Here is a 19,912-nt window from a genome sequence, read left to right as displayed (position 1 = left end):
TTGAGTTGAATAGAAGTCCTGTTCTTTGTGCCAAACTCCTTCAGCAACAACCACAACATCTAACTTAAGCTATTAGTTTACACTGTCTTACCTACTTACCGGATTTAAGGAACTAAGGACCAAAACTTCAGCGAAAAACTTTCAGAGGTTGTTCAGGGATACCTTCTGAGTATTTTGGTATCAGGATCACAAGGAATATTGCGGCACTTAACAGAGTAGTAATATAATTATGATTAGTCATTTTGTTAACCCAACTATACTTATGGGAAAAGGTCTGTAGTATTTACTTGCCGAAACGTACAGCATAAAACATACGATTTCGTTTCTCGAAGGCGACTATGTACAGCTGACATGCCTGCCGTCACTGTGGGACAGCTCAACTTCGCGTCGCTGTGCCGCTCTTCCATTGTGTTCAGTGGGTCCATACACGAGTTGGATATCGGCCAAGTCTTCATTAGTAAATCTGTCCATTGTACTGTTAACGCACGAATAACAATGGCGGAAAACAAAACCCTACACTGAACCGAGAAGTACTGAATGCAAATGTGAGAGCAACGATTCAAATACAGCATTATTGTTGTCAACAAAAGGTACCGTAAGCGAATCGAAACAAGACGCACAGAGCATTATCGACGACTTTTGCACTGACGTGCACTATGTCCAGTGACATACGGAAAGAAAGCTAATTGCAGGTCCGCCTCGAATCCGCGCGGTCAGCGTGGCGGATTCCTAACCGAAGGGACGCTGGTTCTATTCCTGGCTGGGTCGGGGATTTTATGCTCCTGGGGGGCAGGTGTTGTGTTGTCTTCACGTTCGTATCGTCATAATTGACTTTCCAAAACTGAGGTGGCTGTATAGAGATGTACAGAAAGTCATTAAATTTTTTTTAAAAAAAACTTAATTGCAGCAAAAAACAACTCTATAACGAGCCGCTATAGACCGTGGGTCAATTGTACCAAAATAGGCAAAAGCTACCTCTGAACAACCTCAGAAAAAGTTTTCGGTAATGTACTGGTTTATATACGAGGACTACTTGCAAAGTAAGGAACGATCAGTGGCGAATGAAAACCACAGTAAAAGTCAGAAAAAATGTTCAAATGTGTGGAAATCTTATGGGTCTTAACTGCTGAGGTCATCAATCCCTAAGCTTACACACTACTTAACCTAAATTATCCTAAGGACAAACACACACCCATGCCCGAGGGAGGACTCGAACCTCCGGCGGGACCAGCCGCACAGTCCATGACTGCAGCGCCTGAGACCGCTCGACTAATCCCGAGCGGCGTAAAAGTCAGATGAAGCTTTACACAAATGTGTTTGGCAGTGTCTGTAGTAGGCCCGTTGATAGCGTCACGTCGCTCTTCTCAGTTGTGAGCGCACAATGAGCGCCTAAAGACACCTAGAAAATAGTTTTTCTCTCCAATTATGGGTATCTGCCCAGAAATTTCGTCTGATTTCATGCATCCCCACATAACATGATGGCCATGCACTTCCTTCTTCATGAGATGTCTCGGCCGCACACTGGAGGGACAATGAGTACGCTCCTGCAACAATTTCGGTGGGAAATGTTTGATGGCCCACCGTAAGCTCGGTCTTGGCTCAAATAAACCGCTGCCTATGAAGGCAGCTTAATTGCACAGAAAACGCTTTGCAGTGCGTCGTAGAAAATTGTCAGAAAGCACAGCAGGCTGCCTTCTATGACGAAGGTTTCGGAACGTTGGTTCAATGCTACGACAGATGTAGAGAAGTAGCTGGAAAGAATAAAATAGTTTTGATTTTCACTGTGGTTTCCATTTCACGACCGATCGTTTCATACATTCCGAATAGCCTTCTTACATATATGTATATATAAATTGGACGAAAATATTGAAACACATAAACACCCCAAATACTGTGCGCAATATGGTATAGGAAAGCTGTTGGCATTCAAAACAGCTTCCTGTCGTCTCGGCTGAATAATAATCACATCTGGTAACTGGTGGTCGGATAAGTTGAGACAATTAGTCGTCTTGTTCATAAAACCAACCCCGTGTGAACAACTGCGCTGTTTGCTTGGAACAAAGCATCATGGTTGAGAAACACACGCTGTAGTTTGCGATGGACCTGATCAGCCAAAATGGTCACATAATTCTTGGTAGCAACGAGAGTTTGCAGAGTAAGCATGAGGTCCACGGATTACCACGATATCGCTGCCCGAATCATCACCATAACGTCGCCATCTTTCACTATTGTGACGTAAACACGGCCGGAAATTGTTAACAGCGTGAAACAAGATACATCCGACGAAATGTCCATCGCTCTATAGTCCACGCTTTACGACTTCGGCGCCACCTTTCCCTGTTACGGCCATATGCGTTACTGATGAGTAGTTTTTGAATTCCAGTTCGCCACTCTTTTTTCTCTTCGCAGTCCTCTTCATTGACCATCCGTCACGATCACTCAACAAGCGCTTTCGTCCGCGTTGTGACATACCAGATGATGGGTTTACGCTATCCCTTTACGGAGTATACGTCTTCGATACAGCGCCTCATCAAACACAGAACATTTCGGTTACGTTAGCTGAAGAAGCATCCAACATACACAGGACCTTCGCCTGCATTCTAATTCACTTAGATCCGATATAGTGCGCTCACAGCTATACAAAACATGGTCCCGACGATGACTGACACTTGCTGCGTAATGAGGACACTGTACAGATGCTGTTCGTGGTCAAATAGAACAGTGCATCCAAAAGGCTTGACAAGCATCTGCATTTACGCTAAGAATGTTCTCGTTGTGTCCCCATATTTCTGTCCAAAACACACACACACCCATCTAGTACACCTGTTTAATAGCTTGTAGGGCCCCCGCGAGCACGAAGGAGTGCCGCAACAGGATGTCTCAGGTAGTGCTGGAGGGAACTGAAACCATGAATCCCGCAGGGCCGTCCATAAATCCGTAGGAGTACGAGAAGGGGGAGATCTTTTCTAAACGGCATGTTGCAAGGCAGACCAGATATGCTCAATGATGTTCATGTCTGCGGAGTCTGATGGCCAGTGGAAGTGGTTAAACTCAGAAGGGTGTTCCTGGAGACACGCTGTAGCAATTCTGGACGTATGGGATTTCGCATTGTCCTGCTGGAATTGTCCAAGTTCCTTGGAATGCACAATGGACATGAATGAATGCAGGTGATCAGACAAGATGTTTACATACGTGTGATCTATCAGAGTCGTAGCTAGACTTACTAGGGGCCCCTTATCACTTAAGCTGGACACACCCCACACCATTACATGGCCTCCACCAGCTTGAACGCTCCTCTTCTGACACGCAGGGTCTATGGATTCATGAGGTTGACTCCCGTACACGTGCATCCGCTCGATGCAATCTGAAGCGAGAATCCTCCGAACAGGCACCATGTTTTCAGTCATCAACAGTCCAATGTCAGTGTTGACAGGCCCACGTGAGGCGTAAAGCTTTGTGTCGTGCAGTCATCAAGGATACATGAGTGGCCGTTGGCTCCGAAATCCCATATCGATGATGTTTCATTGAATGGTTCGCACGCTGACACTTGTTGATGGCTCAGCAATTCGCCGAAGTGTTGCATTTCTATCACGTTGATCGACACTCTTCAGTCGTCATTGGTCCCGTTCTTGCAGGATTTTCTTTCCGGCCGCAGCAATGTCAGAAATTTGATATTTTATCATACTCCTGATATTCACGGTACACTCGTGAAATGATCGTGCGGGAAAATCCCCTCTTCTTCGGTGCCTCTGAGATGCTGTGTCCCATCGCTCGTGCGCCGACTGTAACACCATGTTCAGCCTCACTTAAATCTAGATCTGCCATTGTAGCACCAGTAACCGATCTAACAACTGCGCCAGACACTCTTTGTCTTATACAGGCGTTGACGACCGCAGCGCCGTATTCTGCCTGCTTATATATCTCTGTATTTGAATACACACGCGATACCAGTTTCTTTGGTGCTTCAGTATGTACACGTTTCAGTATAGATTAGAAGTTTTGTGTCCATGTGCCCACACTTCAACGCCCAAACTTCTGCCAAGGGGCAGATACGCGTTAATGGCATACTCTTGGTATTCGTACTTCGAGGTGGTAACCAACCTAAAAACACACTACTCCTAATAGGTGCAATTATTAGTCTCGAAATGATATAAATTCCGATATAATGTGGTTCAAAACTGACCTCACTCATCAATGGAACTAACTGCATTTACACACCTAAAACTCGTCATAAATGATTCATTGTATTATGGATAGATAAATTATATTCACAGTGACAGTAGTAAAGAAAAATATAGCCTTCATTTCTCTTTATTGAAGCTATCAATGGCTGAAATCAGTTGAATTTACAATTTTTGGAACATAAATTTCTGATCATTTCTCCCGTATCATAAAATATCTAACAGTAAAGTGAAATTTTAATCTGTGTGGAATCATTTTTTCTCGACAAGAGTTTCTCTTCATTAGACATTTATTTATCTTGTCACTGGAAGTATGTGTGATGCAGAATACAAATATATTTACTTCATTCTTACGTTTGTGCCTGAAACGCGATGTATGTACAGATACAAACTACTGTAGTGTAGCGCTTGACACAGTCACGTCGATTAAATATTTGGGCGTAACATTGCAGAGCGATATGAAGTGGGACAAGCATGTAATGGCAGTTGCGGGGAAGGCGGATAGTCGTCTTCGACTCATTGGTAGAATTTTGGGAAGATGTGGTTCATCTGTAAAGGAGACCGCTTATAAATCACTAATACGACCTATTCTTGAGTACTGCTCGAGCGTTTGTGATCCCTATCAGGTCGGATTGAGGGAAGACATAGAAGCAATTCAGAGGCGGGCTGCTAGATTTGTTACTGGTAGGTTTGATCATCACGCGTGTGTTACGGAAATGCTTCAGAAACTCGGGCGGGAGTCTCTGGAGGAAAGGAGGCGTTCTTTTAGTGAATCGCTACTGAGGCAATTTAGAGAATCAGCATTTGAGGCTGACTGCAGTACAATTTTACTGCCGTGAACTTATATTTCGCGGAAAGACCACAAAGATAAGATAAGAGAGATTAGGGTTCGTACAGAGGCATGTAGGCAGTCATTTTTCCCTCGTTCTGTTTAGGAGTGGAACAGGGAGAGAAGATGCTAGTTGTGGTACGAGGTACCCTCCGCCACGCACCGTATGGTGGATTGCGGAGTGTGTATGTAGACGTAGATGTACTGCAGGTGAAGTACACGTCCATTCGAAGACAACTATGTTAATGGTCTATGGAATATGTAAGTAACTAAGTACTGCTAAACGACACTAAGGACTCACACGCCTCTCGTTTCGTTCTTTTTACCCTTCGCAGAAGATGTCGAAGCACCTAGAGTGCCGTCCACATTGATAAGTGATTTGTAAATAAGCATTCGCCGACGGCGACGAAAGCAACGTATGCAGTATGCAGTACCTTGGCTTGCACCCCGTCATTGACGCGGCCCACGGAGCCAGGTGGCACTGGGGGGCGACGGTTGAGCGCCATGCACAGGTGGAAGGCCTCGGTCTGGCCGTACCACTGTATCAGCGGCCGGCCCGTGCGCGCCTCGATCCAGGCGTGCGCCTCCGCCTTGAGCGCCGCCCCTGCTGTCACGCACACGCGCAGCCGCTGCAGCGCAGACCGCAGCCGGCCCTCCGGAGCATGGCGCAGCAGCGACAGCCACTGGTTCGGCGGCATGAACATCACGGTGGGCTGCCGAAGAACACACTGACAGTACCTCTAACCTTCCTGTGACCCGTCACTCTACACTAGTGGCCAAAGTAAGTCAAATTCAGAAAAAGCGCATTTTTTGAATAGGACGACAAAAACTTTACACAACAAGATTAAGCTTAATCGTAAGACGTTTGACATGTAACAGCGTGTGAAATATGTAATTTGAAAAGTTATGAAACTTAAGGAAATGTGCGTACGGCATTTTTCGCTGAGAGTTCTCTTCTGGGGATTTCTGCCGACTGGTGCAAGTTTTTATTTGAAGTCACTTCGACGACTTGCACGTCGATGATGACGGAAGAACGATCATCACAACACACACACTCACACACTCCTGAGTGGACAAAATCCCCAATCTGGCTGGAAATCGAATCCAGGACCCAGGATCAACAACGCTAACAAGACTTCGTGCTGCTCACTATGAAACGTGACGATACACATTTAAAAATGTATTAAAAATAATTGAAAATAGTCTTGTACATATAACCCCAAAAAATTTATAGAGGAAATAATATCTCTAAGGGAACAGATTCTGTGAGAAATGAAATTTATGGCTCAGCTCGACTTATAAAAGGAGTCGGTTGATAGGCTACATCATAAGGCAACAATATATAATTAGGAAGTGCAAGGAAAGTTGTTAGAACGTAGCTTCACTACACTCAGCACGTTCAGATGGATGTACTATCATGCTCAAATGTATGCGAATGACCGAAATTTCTTTTCACTTCATCTGTATGCACCTCATTATCATAACTTTGCCAGCCCCGGGTGGCCGAGCAGTTCTAGGTGCTGCAGTCTGGAACGGCGCGACCGCTACGGTCGCAGGTTCGAATCCTGCCTCGGGCATGGATGTGTGTGGTGTCCTTAGGTTAGTTAGGTTTAAGTAGCTCTAAGTTCTAGGGGACTGTTGACCTCAGAGGTTAAGTCCCATAGTGCTCAGAGCCATTTGAACCATCATAACTTTCATGAATGTCCTCTCATCTCTTTTTGATACACTCGTTTGGCTGTACAGATTGGATATGAGAAACAGCTAGAAAACAGTGCTTTATATGGCAATTAATCCATATACGAGACCTGAGTTTCTTCCGGCGCATAAAAATAATTTACAGGGGTCATCCGCATGCAGTCATCGACAGCCACAGATATTTCGAAACGTGACCACCCTCTCATTTCTGTGGTAAAACTGTAGCAAGTAGGTGCTGTGCAAGTGAATTCAAAACCTCAATTTACAGAGCAATTCTGGAAAGATAAAACAAACACACACACATAGTGTAAACACTAGCGCCACCACACAACCAAAGATGACCGACGCCAGGAGTTATCGGTAGTGAAAATTAATAAACAGTTGGTGAGTTAGCATTGACTCTGTCCCTCTATTTCCATTTCTTTTATTTTTCTTAATTGAGTAGAGAGAGAGCAGGATTCCTCGATTAATTTAGGCAAAAACCTCCCTCTCTATTTACGAGGTTGCATGCTAATTTAATCTCAACTAATCCTTAGTAATACTATCCCAATAGTTAGAAGTGCCTGCAAGAATTTCCACGTTGTTATATTTCCTACACTGACCTACTGCAATAGTCGATGTGCTTCGCTGTTTAAGCGTGTGTGACGCTTATGCTCACTACACCCCGCCGGCCGGGGTGGCTGAGCGGTTCTAGGCGCTACAGTCTGGAACCGCCCTACCGGGAATTGATGTGTGTGATGTCCTTAGGTTAGTTAGGTTTAAGTAGTTCTTTTTAGGGGACTGATGACCTCAGAAGTTAAGTCCCATAGTGTTCAGAGTCATTTGAACCATTTCGCTACACCCGTCCTCCACGGACCTGATAGTCTGACCAATATATGACATCTCACAATTGCAAGAAATACGACAGACACTTGGCTTACGCAAATCCTGATAATCCTTAACGGAACCTAAGAGGACCTCAATCTTAAATGGCAGTTTGAAAACATATTTCACATCATATTACGGCAAAATAAGACCAGTCTTGTTAGAGATACTCCCAGCGTATGGCAGAAAGGTCTTAGACTTTGCTGCAAACTCGATGTTATCGTCACTCACCCAGTGCACAGTTGGTCGATAGCGCAACGCATGCCTGATCTGCCTTTCACTACATCCATTCTGACGGAATATGACCTCAAGGAGGATTAACTCAGGGACTGGAATGACGTGGGCCCTTTCAACCAAGGTACGTAGTATCCCTTCAGCGCAATCAACTATAAGCCTGTAGCCACCACTCACTTGAGGAGGCTTACTATATACGGCATGTCCCGATGTACCATCAACCTCCCTCATCACCAACACATCAAGGAAGGGAAGACAGTCATCCTTTGTACCTCCATCGTGAAACGAATACTGGGATGGACTGTGTTGGATATTCTAAAAGGTCGTTCAAATTTTTACTGCCACGAGGCCAAACAACAAAAACATCGTCTATACATCTGAAAAAAGCATGCAGGTTACAAAGCCACCGGTTCCAAGGCACGTCCCTCGAAGTCTTTTATAAATGAATGTACAACAGTAAATCACAACGTCCTCCAAGAAGACGGACCTCTCGTCGAAATCGTGGAAGGCAGACAAAGTAGGGTATGACCCAAAGGGGTGAAATACAGTCGAGATTTCGAGTGCCGGAGGAGCGATATAGTAGCTATGAAGGTCCTTTAGGACCTCTGAAAAATGGTGGCTAACGGTACTGAAGTGAAGATAAATGGAAGAAGATAGCAGAGGCAGAAGAAACATACTATATGGAGTGGTCAGAAGTAAGAGGAGAGATTTGAGAGAGGATGCAAAAATGATAGAAATGGGGATGATGTTAATAACATAGAGAAACTGAAAATAGTCTGGAAGGAGTACTTTGAGCATTTGCGAAATCCGAATGGACTTAAGAGATAAAAGGCTAAAGGAGGTAAAGTGAACTCTGGCACGCGGGTGCGGGGCGGGTGGGGGGGGGGGGGGAGGGCAGAAAAGCAGTTGCTAACATGGAAAGAAATATGGAAATGAAACTGGACAAGACGAAAGGAGAAAAGGCATTAGGTATGGACGAATTACGTATCGAAATGGTGAAGGCAGCAGGGGAGGTTGCGAAACCGTGACTGTATCGTGCGATGAGGGTGATATGGAAGAAGACGACTCAAGGAGATTGGAAGGGGGCAGTAATTGTCCCTATAATAAAGAAATGGAGTAGTAAAGATTATGAAAACTACAGGAAATTCACCCTTATACTACACTGGGCCGAGGTATACGAAAAAATCCTGGAGCGCAGAATCCAAGCAAGCGTAGATTAGTTGAGAGAGGATCAGCAAGGCTTCAGACCTGGGACGTCAACTTTTAACCACCACTATAAAAGAAGAGAGTGAAAAAAGAGAAAATAAGAAGTGTGTAGGAAATATAAAGTACAAGTCAATCATTTGAAAGTGGAAAATGAAAGAATGGATTGGATCCAGCAGACAAGTAGTGAGACATGGCAGTGCATTGTTACCTCTCTTCTTCATGGTGATCTTTGATGAGATAATGACTAAAGTGGCAGAAAAAACTGGAGAAGACGAGATGGAAGCAATGGTGCCCGCAGTAGACTTGACGATCTGGGGAAACAGGAAGAAGGAGATTCAGGAACAGCTTGATGCTTTGAAAGAAGCTGTGCGACAGTATGGGTTCATATTTAATATAAACAAATGTGAGATCCTGGTTACAGCTAGAACGAAAGATAGACCAGCTAGCAGAGATGACTGAAGGTAAAAAATTGATGAAGGTGGAAGATAAGTATTCGGGAGTGTGAATAAAGAAAATGGAAGAAATGAGAAACAGGTCAATGAAAGTGGCAAACATGCAGCAGCATTCCTGCGAGGTGTTGAGAGCCATGTTTGGAACAAAGATGTCCCACAAAAAGCAAGGATGATGATGATGATTTGGGTTCAGGGGGCGCTCGACATCTTGGTCATCAGCACCCTGACGAAAAGTCAACATGAAATCTCATGGGTGGGGACGAAGGCTGTTCCCAGATGCGGAGCAGTTTATAATGTACTAAAGTCTGCCACCCTTCCTCGCCAGTTTAGTGATGAGGCCTGACAGTTCACAAAATTTCACCATTCTGTTAACATTGGTACCGGTATCTACGAGGATGGTGGGCAGATCTCCAGCGAGACCGCCGGCCGCGGTGGCCGAGCTGTTCTAGGTGCTTCAGTCCAGAACCACGCGACTGCTACGGTCGCAGGTTCGAATCCTGCCTCGGGCATGGATGTGTGTGATGTCCTTAGATAAGTTAGGTTTAAGTAGTTCTAAGTTCTAGGGGACTGATGACCTCAGATGTCCCATACTGCTCAGAGCCATATGAACCATCCAGCGAGACCGTGGGCTGCCCTAATATCGGTATACAGGACACACGAAGCCAAAATATGCTGAACTGAAAGCGGCACGCCTCAAACTTCACAGAATGGTGGATCCTCCCTCCCCCCCCCCCCCCCCCCAGAGGAGGAAGCCATGTGAGAAAGGGCTATATCCGATGCGCAGTCTGGTAAGCAAAACCTCCTTCCAACGGCGAGGCTGACACGAAGTCCGCCAAGCTTTTGTGGTTGATTTGAGCGACAGCAGTTTGTTGTCTGACACCTGGAACCATTCGTTCTCCCACTGACGCATAATGCATCTATCAGAAAATGAGACAAAGGCGTGCTGCTGGATGGAACATTGATGGACAGCTCCATCTCAACATGCTTCCTTGGCTTTGTCAGCCATGTCGTTACGCTGTATCCCAATGTAGCCAGGTATCCAGCAAAAGATCACCTCCTTGCCACGGCGTTGGGGCTGCTGTAAGGAGTCATGGATGAGCTGAATTAGCGGGTCTACTGGATACATTTGGTGAAGTGCTTGCAGTGCACTATGAGAGTCGGAACAGACAAGAAAACTGGTATGGAGATGTCTGTGAACCATCTCCAGTGCCATCGGAATGTCATATAAGTCAGCATCATAATTTGTAAATTGTTCTGGAAGACGCACTTTAAAAACCCTATCAGGGAAAACCACAGAACAACTGAGAGCATTCTTCTGCTGGGATCCATCTGTATAAATAACGATAAAACTATGGTACATACTTAAAATAGTTGTAAAAACCATATCTGGAGTATAACTTTTCGTGTACTGTGTCAAGCTTAAAATCACTTTGGGCCTCTGAAGACACCAAGGCGGCAGTGCGTTCCATCCTTGGGTGTCTGTTTTCATGCCTGAGAGATCCAGATCCTTGAGACAGACCGTAGCACATATACCAAATGGCTAGGTCGCTTGAGGCCGATTCTTGAACAGTCGTTCGAAGGTGGATTGGTTCACTGAACTAAATGCCAATGACTGAGGCGACGCTGAGATTTTCAGCGTCTGAGGAGCCAAAAGGAAACGTCGCCGAATCCGGAGTGGTGGCTCACCAGCCTCTGCACATAGACTCTGAACTGGGCTGGTCCAAAAGGCTCCAGTCGATATCCAAATGCCCTCATGGTGGACAGCATCTAACATCCGGAGGTAGGAATGACGGGCCGATCCGTAGACCAGCTGCCATAGTCCAAGCGTGATCGAACAAGTGCCCTATAAAACTGCAGAAGCCGCGACCTGTCAGCTCCCGATGTTTTTCCGCCAAGGCATTTCAAAATGTTCAACAACCGGAAGCCTTCTGTTCGTAGGTGTTGCAGATGTGGGAGCCATGTTAATTTCGAATCAAATAACAAACCCAAAAAGCGCACAGTGCTTTGAAAACGTAAAATTCGATTCCCCATTGTAAGCTCTGGTTTGATAAAACTCCGACGAGCACGAGTAAAATTGACACACAGTCTTCTCAGGTAAGAACCGAGAACCAGTTGTCTGGGCCCAGGTTTTGCAGCCTCCTAACGGTCAGCTGTAGCTGTCTCGTCGTCGTCTTAAGATCAGAGAAAGAGCAGAAGATTACAAAGTCAACCACAAACAAAGAGTATTTGACAGGGCTCCTGACTGCAGAGGAAATGCCATTGATAGTGATGGCAAAAAATGTGACACTGAGGGCACTGCCTTGGGGCACACAATTCTCCTGAACAAAGCAACCAGACATGGCACTGCCAGTGCGATAACGAGAACGCCTGTCCTCGAGAAACGATTGGATCAGAAGCGGCAGGCGCCCACATAGCTCCCATTCATGAAATTTTCGAAGGATGTTGTGCCTCCAAGTAGTGTCATTTGTCTTTTCGATGTCAAAAAACACACAAACTAAATGGTTTCGGCGTAAGAAGGACTCATCGCCGTCTCCAGTAGAATTAAGTTGTCAAGATTGGTTTTATTTGTGGGATATAGGGCGCTAAACTACTATGGGTATTAGCACCCAGTCACAAATATAAGTGCACATATAATCTGGTAAAACTCAAGGGGGGAACACCAGAAAGTTCTTACAAAGACGCAGATAAAATAATTAAAAGAGTTAGATGTCTTTGGACAAGTCCGTCAAAGTAATAAAACGAAGAACACGAGCAGCTGCTCGAGTGGCATCAGCTAAAATTTTCTGTAGGGTAGATGGCAGAGACAGGACAACACGAGATTGATTAAAACGGGTACACGACAATAAAACATGGCCAAAATGACCTCCTCTCGCCGAGAGGGTCGGGAGGAGGTTGTCCAAGTTGTTGGAAACGGTTTTATGGCTCAGAGCTTATTTTCTTGAAGTGACGACTAAGTATCCCACCATAATGACACAAACCTCTTACAAACAACCCCACTAATGCCAGACGATAGGACACAAAGGGAGGCTGGCCGAGGCAGGAGGACTGCAGACTTGGCTGCAGCATCAGCAGCCTCATTTCCAGGCACTCCAACATAGTCTGGAACCCACATAAAGCTAACAGGAGAGCCATTATCAGCAAAAGAATGGAGGGATTGCTGGATCCGTTGCACCAAGGGATGGACCGGATATGGAGCTCCAAGGCTCTGAGGAGCACTGAGTGAATCAGAGCAGAGTACATACAGAGAATGGCAGTGGCGGCGGACATACTGAACGGCCTGAGAGAGAGCAAAAAGCTCGGCCGTAAAGTTGCAACACTGGTCAAGGAGCCGGTATTTAAAGTTGACATCCCCGACGACAAAGGCACAGCCGACACCAACGTCAGTTTTGGAGCCATCAGTGTAAATGAAGGTGTTACCGGCGAGTCGTGCACGAAGTTCGACAAACCGTGAGCAATACACTGCATCCAGAGTACCCTCTTTCGGGACCGAGCTGAGGTCAAGATGAATGTGAACCGGAGCCTGGAGCCAAGGTGGTGTCGGGCTCTCACCCTCTCTGAAGGTGGTAGGAAGGGCAAAATCCAATTGTCGAAGCAGGCGACGAAAGCGGACTCCAGGGGGCAGCAGGGCAGACACATACAACCCATACTGACAGTCGAGAGAATCGTCGAAGAAGGTCTGACAAGAGGGGTGGTCGGGCATTGACAACAGCCGACAGGCATACCGACAAAGCAGTATGTCGCGCCGATAGGTCAATGGTAATTCGGCAGCTTCAGCATAAAGACTCTCGACGGGACTAGTATAGAATGCTCCGGTCGCAAGACGTAACCCCCGATGATGGATGGAGTTGAGACAGCGTAAGAGAGATGGCTGAGCAGACGAGTAGACGAGGCTCCCATAATCCAGCTTTGATCGGACTATGAACCGATATAAACGAAGCAGGACAGTGCGATCCTCTCCCCAAGATGAACCACTAAGAACATGGAGGACATTAAGGGAACGCGTACAATGGGCAGCCAAATAAGAGACATGCAGAGACCAACAAAGTTTCCTGTCCAGTGTGAGCCCTAAAAACTTTGTTGTCTCCACGAATGGGAGAACAACGGGACCGAGATGTAAGGATGGTGGAAGGAATGCTTTATATCGCCCAAATTTGACACAAACCAGAAGCCATTAGCCACACTCCATGAGTATAGGCTGTCAAGACAACGCTGAAGGCAGCGCTCCACGAGGCATGTTCTCTGGGCACTGCAGTAGATCGCGAAGTCATCGACGAAATGAGAGCCGGAGACGTTAGGTGGAATGCAACCCATAATTGGATTGATCGCTACGCTCAAAACGGAGCCCTGAGGCACTCCGTTCTCCTGGAGGAAGACGCCGGACAATACGGAACCCACACATACCCTCAACTTTCGATCTGATAAAAAACAATCAATAAAAAGGGGCAGGCGACCACGTAGACCCTACCTGTGTATAGTGCGGAGGGTACCTCCTCTCCAACAGGTATCGTAAGACTTCTCCAAATCGAAGAACACAGCTACCGTTTGGCGCTTTCGCAAAAAGTTGTTCATGATGAATGTCGACAAGGTCACAAGGTGGTTAACAGCGGAGCGGCGTCGACGAAAGCCGCATTCAACATTGGTAAGTAGCCATCGAGATTAAAGAATCCAAACCAACCGAGCGTTAACCATGTGCTCCATCACCTTACAGACACAGCTTGTAAGAGAAATGGGGCGGTAATTAGAAGGAAGGTGTCTATCCTTCCCGGGTTTGGGTATGGGAACAACGACGCCTCACGCCAACGCATGGGGACCTGACCTTCGGTCCAGACGCGGTTATAGGTACGAAGAAGAAAGCATTTGCCTGCCGGAGAAATGTGTGTCAGCATCTGAACGTGAATGGGATCTGGCCCCAGAGCAGAGGACCGGAACAGTGCAAGTGCACGTTCGACTTCCCGCATGGTAAAGGGGGCATTATAATCTTCCAGATTCAGCGAATGGAAGGAAGGTCGCCGAGCCTCTTCTGTCTCTTTTCTGGGAAGGAAGGCGGGGTGGTAATGGGTGGAGCTTGAAACCTCCGCGAAAAAGTGGCCGAAGGCGTTGGAGACATCCACAGGGTCCACAAGTACCTCATTATCAGAAGTCAGACCAGGTATCAAGGAGTGGGGCTTAATGCACGACAGCCGGCTCAGGCCACCCCAGACGACAGAATATGGAGTAAAACTGTTAAAGGAGCTTGTGAAAGAGGACCAACAAGCTTTTTTGCTGTCTTTGATGACTCGACGACATTGCGTTCGGAGTCGTTTGTAATGAATACAGTTCGCCAGCGTAGGATGGCGGCGAAAAGTGCGTAAAGCACGTCGTCGTGCACAGATAGCGTATATGCAAGCCTCATTCTATCAGGGGACTGAAACGCGACTTGAAGGAGAGGTAGTACGAGGAATGGAATGTTCGGCCGCATTGATGATAACAACAGTGGGGTATTCGACCTGACTGTCACAGCTGAGAAAATCTTGGTCCAGAAAGGTCGCCACGGAGGAGTAAAGTCCCCAGTCAGCTTTCGGAATGTTCCAGCTCGAGGGACATGGGGATAGGGTGTGGTGCAGGAGACGAACGACACGGGGGAAATGGTCGCTCGAATAGGTGTCAGAAAGGACATACCACTCGAACCCATGGGCAAGAGTGGTAGAACAGATCGAGAGGTCCAAGTGGGAGTAGGTATGTGTAGAATCCGAGAGGAAAGTCGGGGCGCCAGTATTGAGGCAGACAAGATTGAGATGGTTGAAAACATCCACCAAGAGGGAGCCTCTCTGACAGGATGCAGGAGAACCCCAAAGGGGATGATGGGCACTGAAGTCGCCAAATAATAAAAACGGCGGAGGAAGCTGAGCAATCAGGTGCATCATGTCAGCCCGACAAACTGCGGATGATGATGGAGTGTAGACAGTACAACCAGAAAAAGTAAAGGCAGAAAGAGTAATACAGACAGCTATTGCTTGGAGTGGGGTGGTCAATAGGATGGGATGGTAATAGACATCGTCCTGAACGAGCAACATGACCCCACCGTGAGATGGAATACCGTCCACAGGGGTTAGGGCAGATCGCTCGGAGGTATAGTAGGTAAAAGCAATATGGTCAGTTGGGCGTAACTTCATTTCCTGGAGACCAATGATGAGCAGACAGTGCAGGCAGAGGAGCAGTTGTAATTCCTCCCGATTAGATCGAATACCTCTTATGTTCCAATGTAACAGAGCCATTGCGAATCAGAGAAAGGGGGAACGAAACGGGTGAAGAGCTGGTCACCTCGAAGGCCGCAAAGGGACAGGTATCCGGCCGCGGTGGCCGAGCGGTTCTAGGCGCTTCAGTCCGGAACCGCGCGACTCCTACGGTCGCAGGTTCGAATCCTGCATCAGGCATGGATGTGTGTGATGTCCTTAGGTTAGTTAGGTCGAAGTAGTTCTAAGTTCTAGGGGACTGATGACCTCAGATGTTAGGTCCCATAGTGCTCAGAGCCATTTGAACCATTTTTTGAGGGCCAGGTTTCGAGGGAACATCGCAACAACCGTCGGGAGGCGGATCCTGTTCCATCGAGTCGTCGCCAGCTGCAGCCACATTCCTCAGTTGCGCAGGAGGGCCAGCATCATCCGCCAGCGACAGGCCAGATGAGCGCCTGGCAGCAGAGCGTCCCAGCGAATCTGAGGACGGCCGGGAGCAGCGACTGTCGGATGGAGCATCAGACGAGACGCGCCGGGGTGGAGAGGGGGATAAAGGGATGGTGGGCTGTGGGGGCTGGACCCAAAGAAAGTCCTCACGCTTGGGGTCCTTTTATGAGCGCCGGACCTTGGTAGCTGGGGTCCATAACGTTTCCCCGATGAATGCCTGAGAAGAGGATCGCTTCTCAGGCGGCGGAGGAGGAGGAGGAGGAGGAGGAGGAGGGGGAGGTAGGGTGGCCCCTGGGGCAGAGGGGGCAGGGGCCGCGAGGGAGGAGGATGTGGAAGGGAGGGATTTGGGAGGGGGAAGTATAGACCCCAGATGTGGTGAGGAGGTGGGGGGGGGACAGGATAGGGGTGATGATACTGCGGAAGGAGTGGATATGACCGAAGCAAACGACATTGTCAACATCACAGGATGGAGGCGGTCATATTTCTTCCTGGCCTCAGAACAAGACAGACAGTCCAAGGTTTTTAATCCTTGTATCTTCTTCTCCTTCTGATATGCGAGGCACTCAAAAGATCTAGGCGAGTGGAGGCCAGGACAATTGACACACCGAGATGGTGGGGTGCGTGTATGTCCCTCACAAAGAGGACATCCACAATCGCCACAAAGCGGCTCAGCTTCACACCATGGCTACATGTGCCCGAAGCGCAAACATCGAAAGCATCGCATAGGAGGCGGGACGTAAGGTCGCACGTCGCACCAGTAGCACATCACCTTTACCTTCTCCAGGAGAACATCCCCCTCGAAGGCGAGGAGAAAGGCCCCAGTGTCGACGCGATGATCTTTGGGGCCGCGCTGCACTCGCCATACGAAATGCACGCCATGGCGCTCCAGGTTGGCCCTGAGCTCCTCATCAGATTGCAGCAGGAGGTTCCGATGGAAAACAATCCCCTGTGTCCTATTGAGTGCCAGATGTGGGACAATGGACACTGGGATGTCCCCTAGTCGGTCGCATGCCTGGAGCGCCGCCTGTGTAGCAGAGGTGGTCATTATGAGAATGGACCCCGAACGCATTTCACTAAGAGCCTCGATTTCTCCGAAGATATCCTCGGTACGCTGTACAAAGAATGGGCTTGGAGGTGGCGAACGTCCCCCCATCGGTCCGAGAACAGACTAAATAGTGGGGGAAGTATTTCGCCCCAAGCTGGCTGGCCTGTCCATCCTCCCAGGGAGTGGCCAAGGGGAGGAAGGCAGAAGTACCAGAACCAGAGACAGGGACAGAGACAGAACCTTTCCTCTTGGAAGACACAGCCACAGAGTGACCTGATGCATGTTGACGTTTCATCTGCGAAACGTCCGACCCGATACCACCCACTCCGACCAGGGGCTCTCCCCACAGGCGCAACCCAGCCTCAGCAAGGGCCACCTGGCACGATGACCGTTGCCGGGAGTCCTGATGCCCCAGGTAGACGGGCATCTACTCCCTGGCTTACGTGGGGAGGGTGCAGTTCAGGTATTGGCAGTATGATCCCTGTGTTGTCAGGGGGCTACAACTTAGAGGGTACATGACGACCGCACCACAACGGACTGGCTACCGTGCTGGATTTCAGGTGCCATGGAAAGTCGATCATGATCGTAGGTACAGATGGGGACGCACTATGGGCGTAACTTGTGCAACCCATTAGGTGTTTAGGCCCAAATTGATGAACAGTGGGTGCAGTTACGACGGCGTAACGATGATGAGTGCCAAGGTCTTAGTGCACTGAAGACCAGTGAGGTGTCCTTCCCCAAAAGGCTCGTACTTCTGTGGAATTTTGAAAAATGGAGGTCAAACCCCAATGGGGACCATCACATTAAAAGCCGAAATGGTTAAAGCTCCTTTTAGTCGCCTCTTATGACAGGCAGGAATACCTCGGGCCTATTCGTATCCCGGACCTGCGGGGGGGGGGGGGGGGGGGGAGGTTGTCCAGAGTGGAACAGTAGCACCTGAAACCGTTCTGGGAGCGGGTTAGGTGACCTCGGGACTCGATCACCCAGACGAGGCGGTGGTTGACCATGCGTTCAATAGTCTTGCCCACACAACTGGTAAGGGCCACACTGTGATAACTGTTGGGGGCGCTACTGACCTTGCCTCGTTTCCAGAATGGAATTAATATTGCCTCTTTCCAGGTCATGGGGTACTGTTCATCAAAGCAGATCTGATTGAAACAAGAGACAAGTTGACCTTTCGCTTCATGGCACAGAGGACAAAACATGGTATAATGGATCTCATCAGGTCCTGCAGCAGTGTCTCTGGCTGCACATACAGCTGATTCCTGTTCCCACATGGAGAATGGAAGGTTGTATACTTCCTCATTACGCTAGAAGAAATTGAGCTTCCTCATCTCTGCAGTCCGACGGAATACCTGAACAGCAGGAACTTGTCTGGATGACTTAGTAACAGTAAAGAAGTGTTCAGCTAAAATGCAAGCCATGTTTTCTGGCGTGTCCATCAATACCACATTATTTGACAAGGCCGAAAGGGGATACAGAATACCCTTGTCTGAAACCCGTCTCATTGATTCGCAAACGTGCACAACGGAAGTGGACCGAATTATGGAAGTCGTGAATTCCCTCCAGGAAGTCCTCTTTCGTTCTTTGATCACTCGTCTTGCATGTGCTCTCACAGACCTGAAGGCATAAAGATTGTCTGTAGTTGCTGGCCGAAATGGCCAAGCGGTTCTAGGCGCTACAGTCTGGAACCGCGCGACAGATACGGTCGCAGTTTCGAATCCTGCCTCGGGCATGGATGTGTGTGATGTCCTTAGGTTAGTTAGGTTTAAGTAGTTCTAAGTTCTAGGGGACTGATGACCTCAGAAGTTAAGTCCCATAGAGCTCAGAGCCATTTGAACCATTGTCTGTAGTTGGACACTGTATGAAGTTCTGCAGAGCTGTCCGTCTGGCCCTGATTGCCAATCGACAGTCGCCATTCCACCAAGGTACAGGCCGTCGTCTGAGGTGGTTACTAGACCTGGGGATGGACTCTGCGGCAGCCTTTTGGATCTCATAAATGATATGGGCCACCGCCTTGTGTGCACAATCTTTTCTTTCAAAAATAGCCCGTCGACTGTACTGCAACCAATTTGCCGTTTGTATCAGACACCTGTGTGGTATCCTGCTGGCCACCATCCTAGGCGGCAGACGAATCCACACTGGGAAGTCGTCACTAGAATGCAAATCTGAAGCCTCTTCCCACTGAAACGAGTCTGCAGTAGCTGGGGAACAATAACAAAGATCAATAGTTGAAAAACACGCTGTAGCTGTGGAAAAGTGGTTCATCTGACCCGCATTCAGAAGGCAGATATTCTCAGAATGGACAAGTCGCTCATCATCCGACCCCTGGAGCGTGTAGTAGCCAAGCCCCACGGCACATTGTGGGCACTGAAGTTCCCCACGAGGAGGCGTGGGAGTGCCTGGAAGAGGTCTGCCAGTGCTTCCGTATCCAAAGAGTCATTGGGGGGCAAGTACAAAGAACACATTGTGATAGTAAAGGGTGCGAGAACTTGCACAGCAATTGCTTGCATGGTCGTGGTAAGAGGGACAGGAGAGGAGTGGCATCCGTCGTCAAGGAAAATAGTCACACCACCTTTAGCCCTGTATCCAGTAGCATCGTCCTTCCTGTATATGAGGTAGCCCCGTAATGCAGGAATATCTGTGACTGTAAGGTGCGTCTCTTGTAAGCAGACACAGAAATGTTTGTCCTGGACCAGCAGCTGCAGTTCTTACAAATGTGAGCGATATCCATTCAAATTCCACTG

The 19,912-nt window shown here is 48.0% G+C and overlaps 1 protein-coding gene across 1 annotated transcript in view; it reads right to left on the bottom strand.

Moving 5' to 3' along the window:
• Positions 1 to 19,912, bottom strand: part of LOC126168283 (uncharacterized) — a 69,901-nt gene that overhangs the window by 29,829 nt on the left and 20,160 nt on the right. The window contains exon 5 of the mRNA XM_049920547.1: positions 5,445 to 5,723. Within this exon, the coding sequence (XP_049776504.1) occupies positions 5,445 to 5,723 (279 nt within the window). The remainder of the gene's footprint in view (positions 1 to 5,444; positions 5,724 to 19,912) is intronic.

Source organism: Schistocerca cancellata, chromosome 1, assembly GCF_023864275.1.
Source record: "Schistocerca cancellata isolate TAMUIC-IGC-003103 chromosome 1, iqSchCanc2.1, whole genome shotgun sequence".
NCBI lineage: Eukaryota > Metazoa > Arthropoda > Insecta > Orthoptera > Acrididae > Schistocerca > Schistocerca cancellata.
The sequence above is the reverse complement of the archived record's forward strand: the minus strand, read 5'-3'. Positions and strand labels throughout refer to the sequence as shown.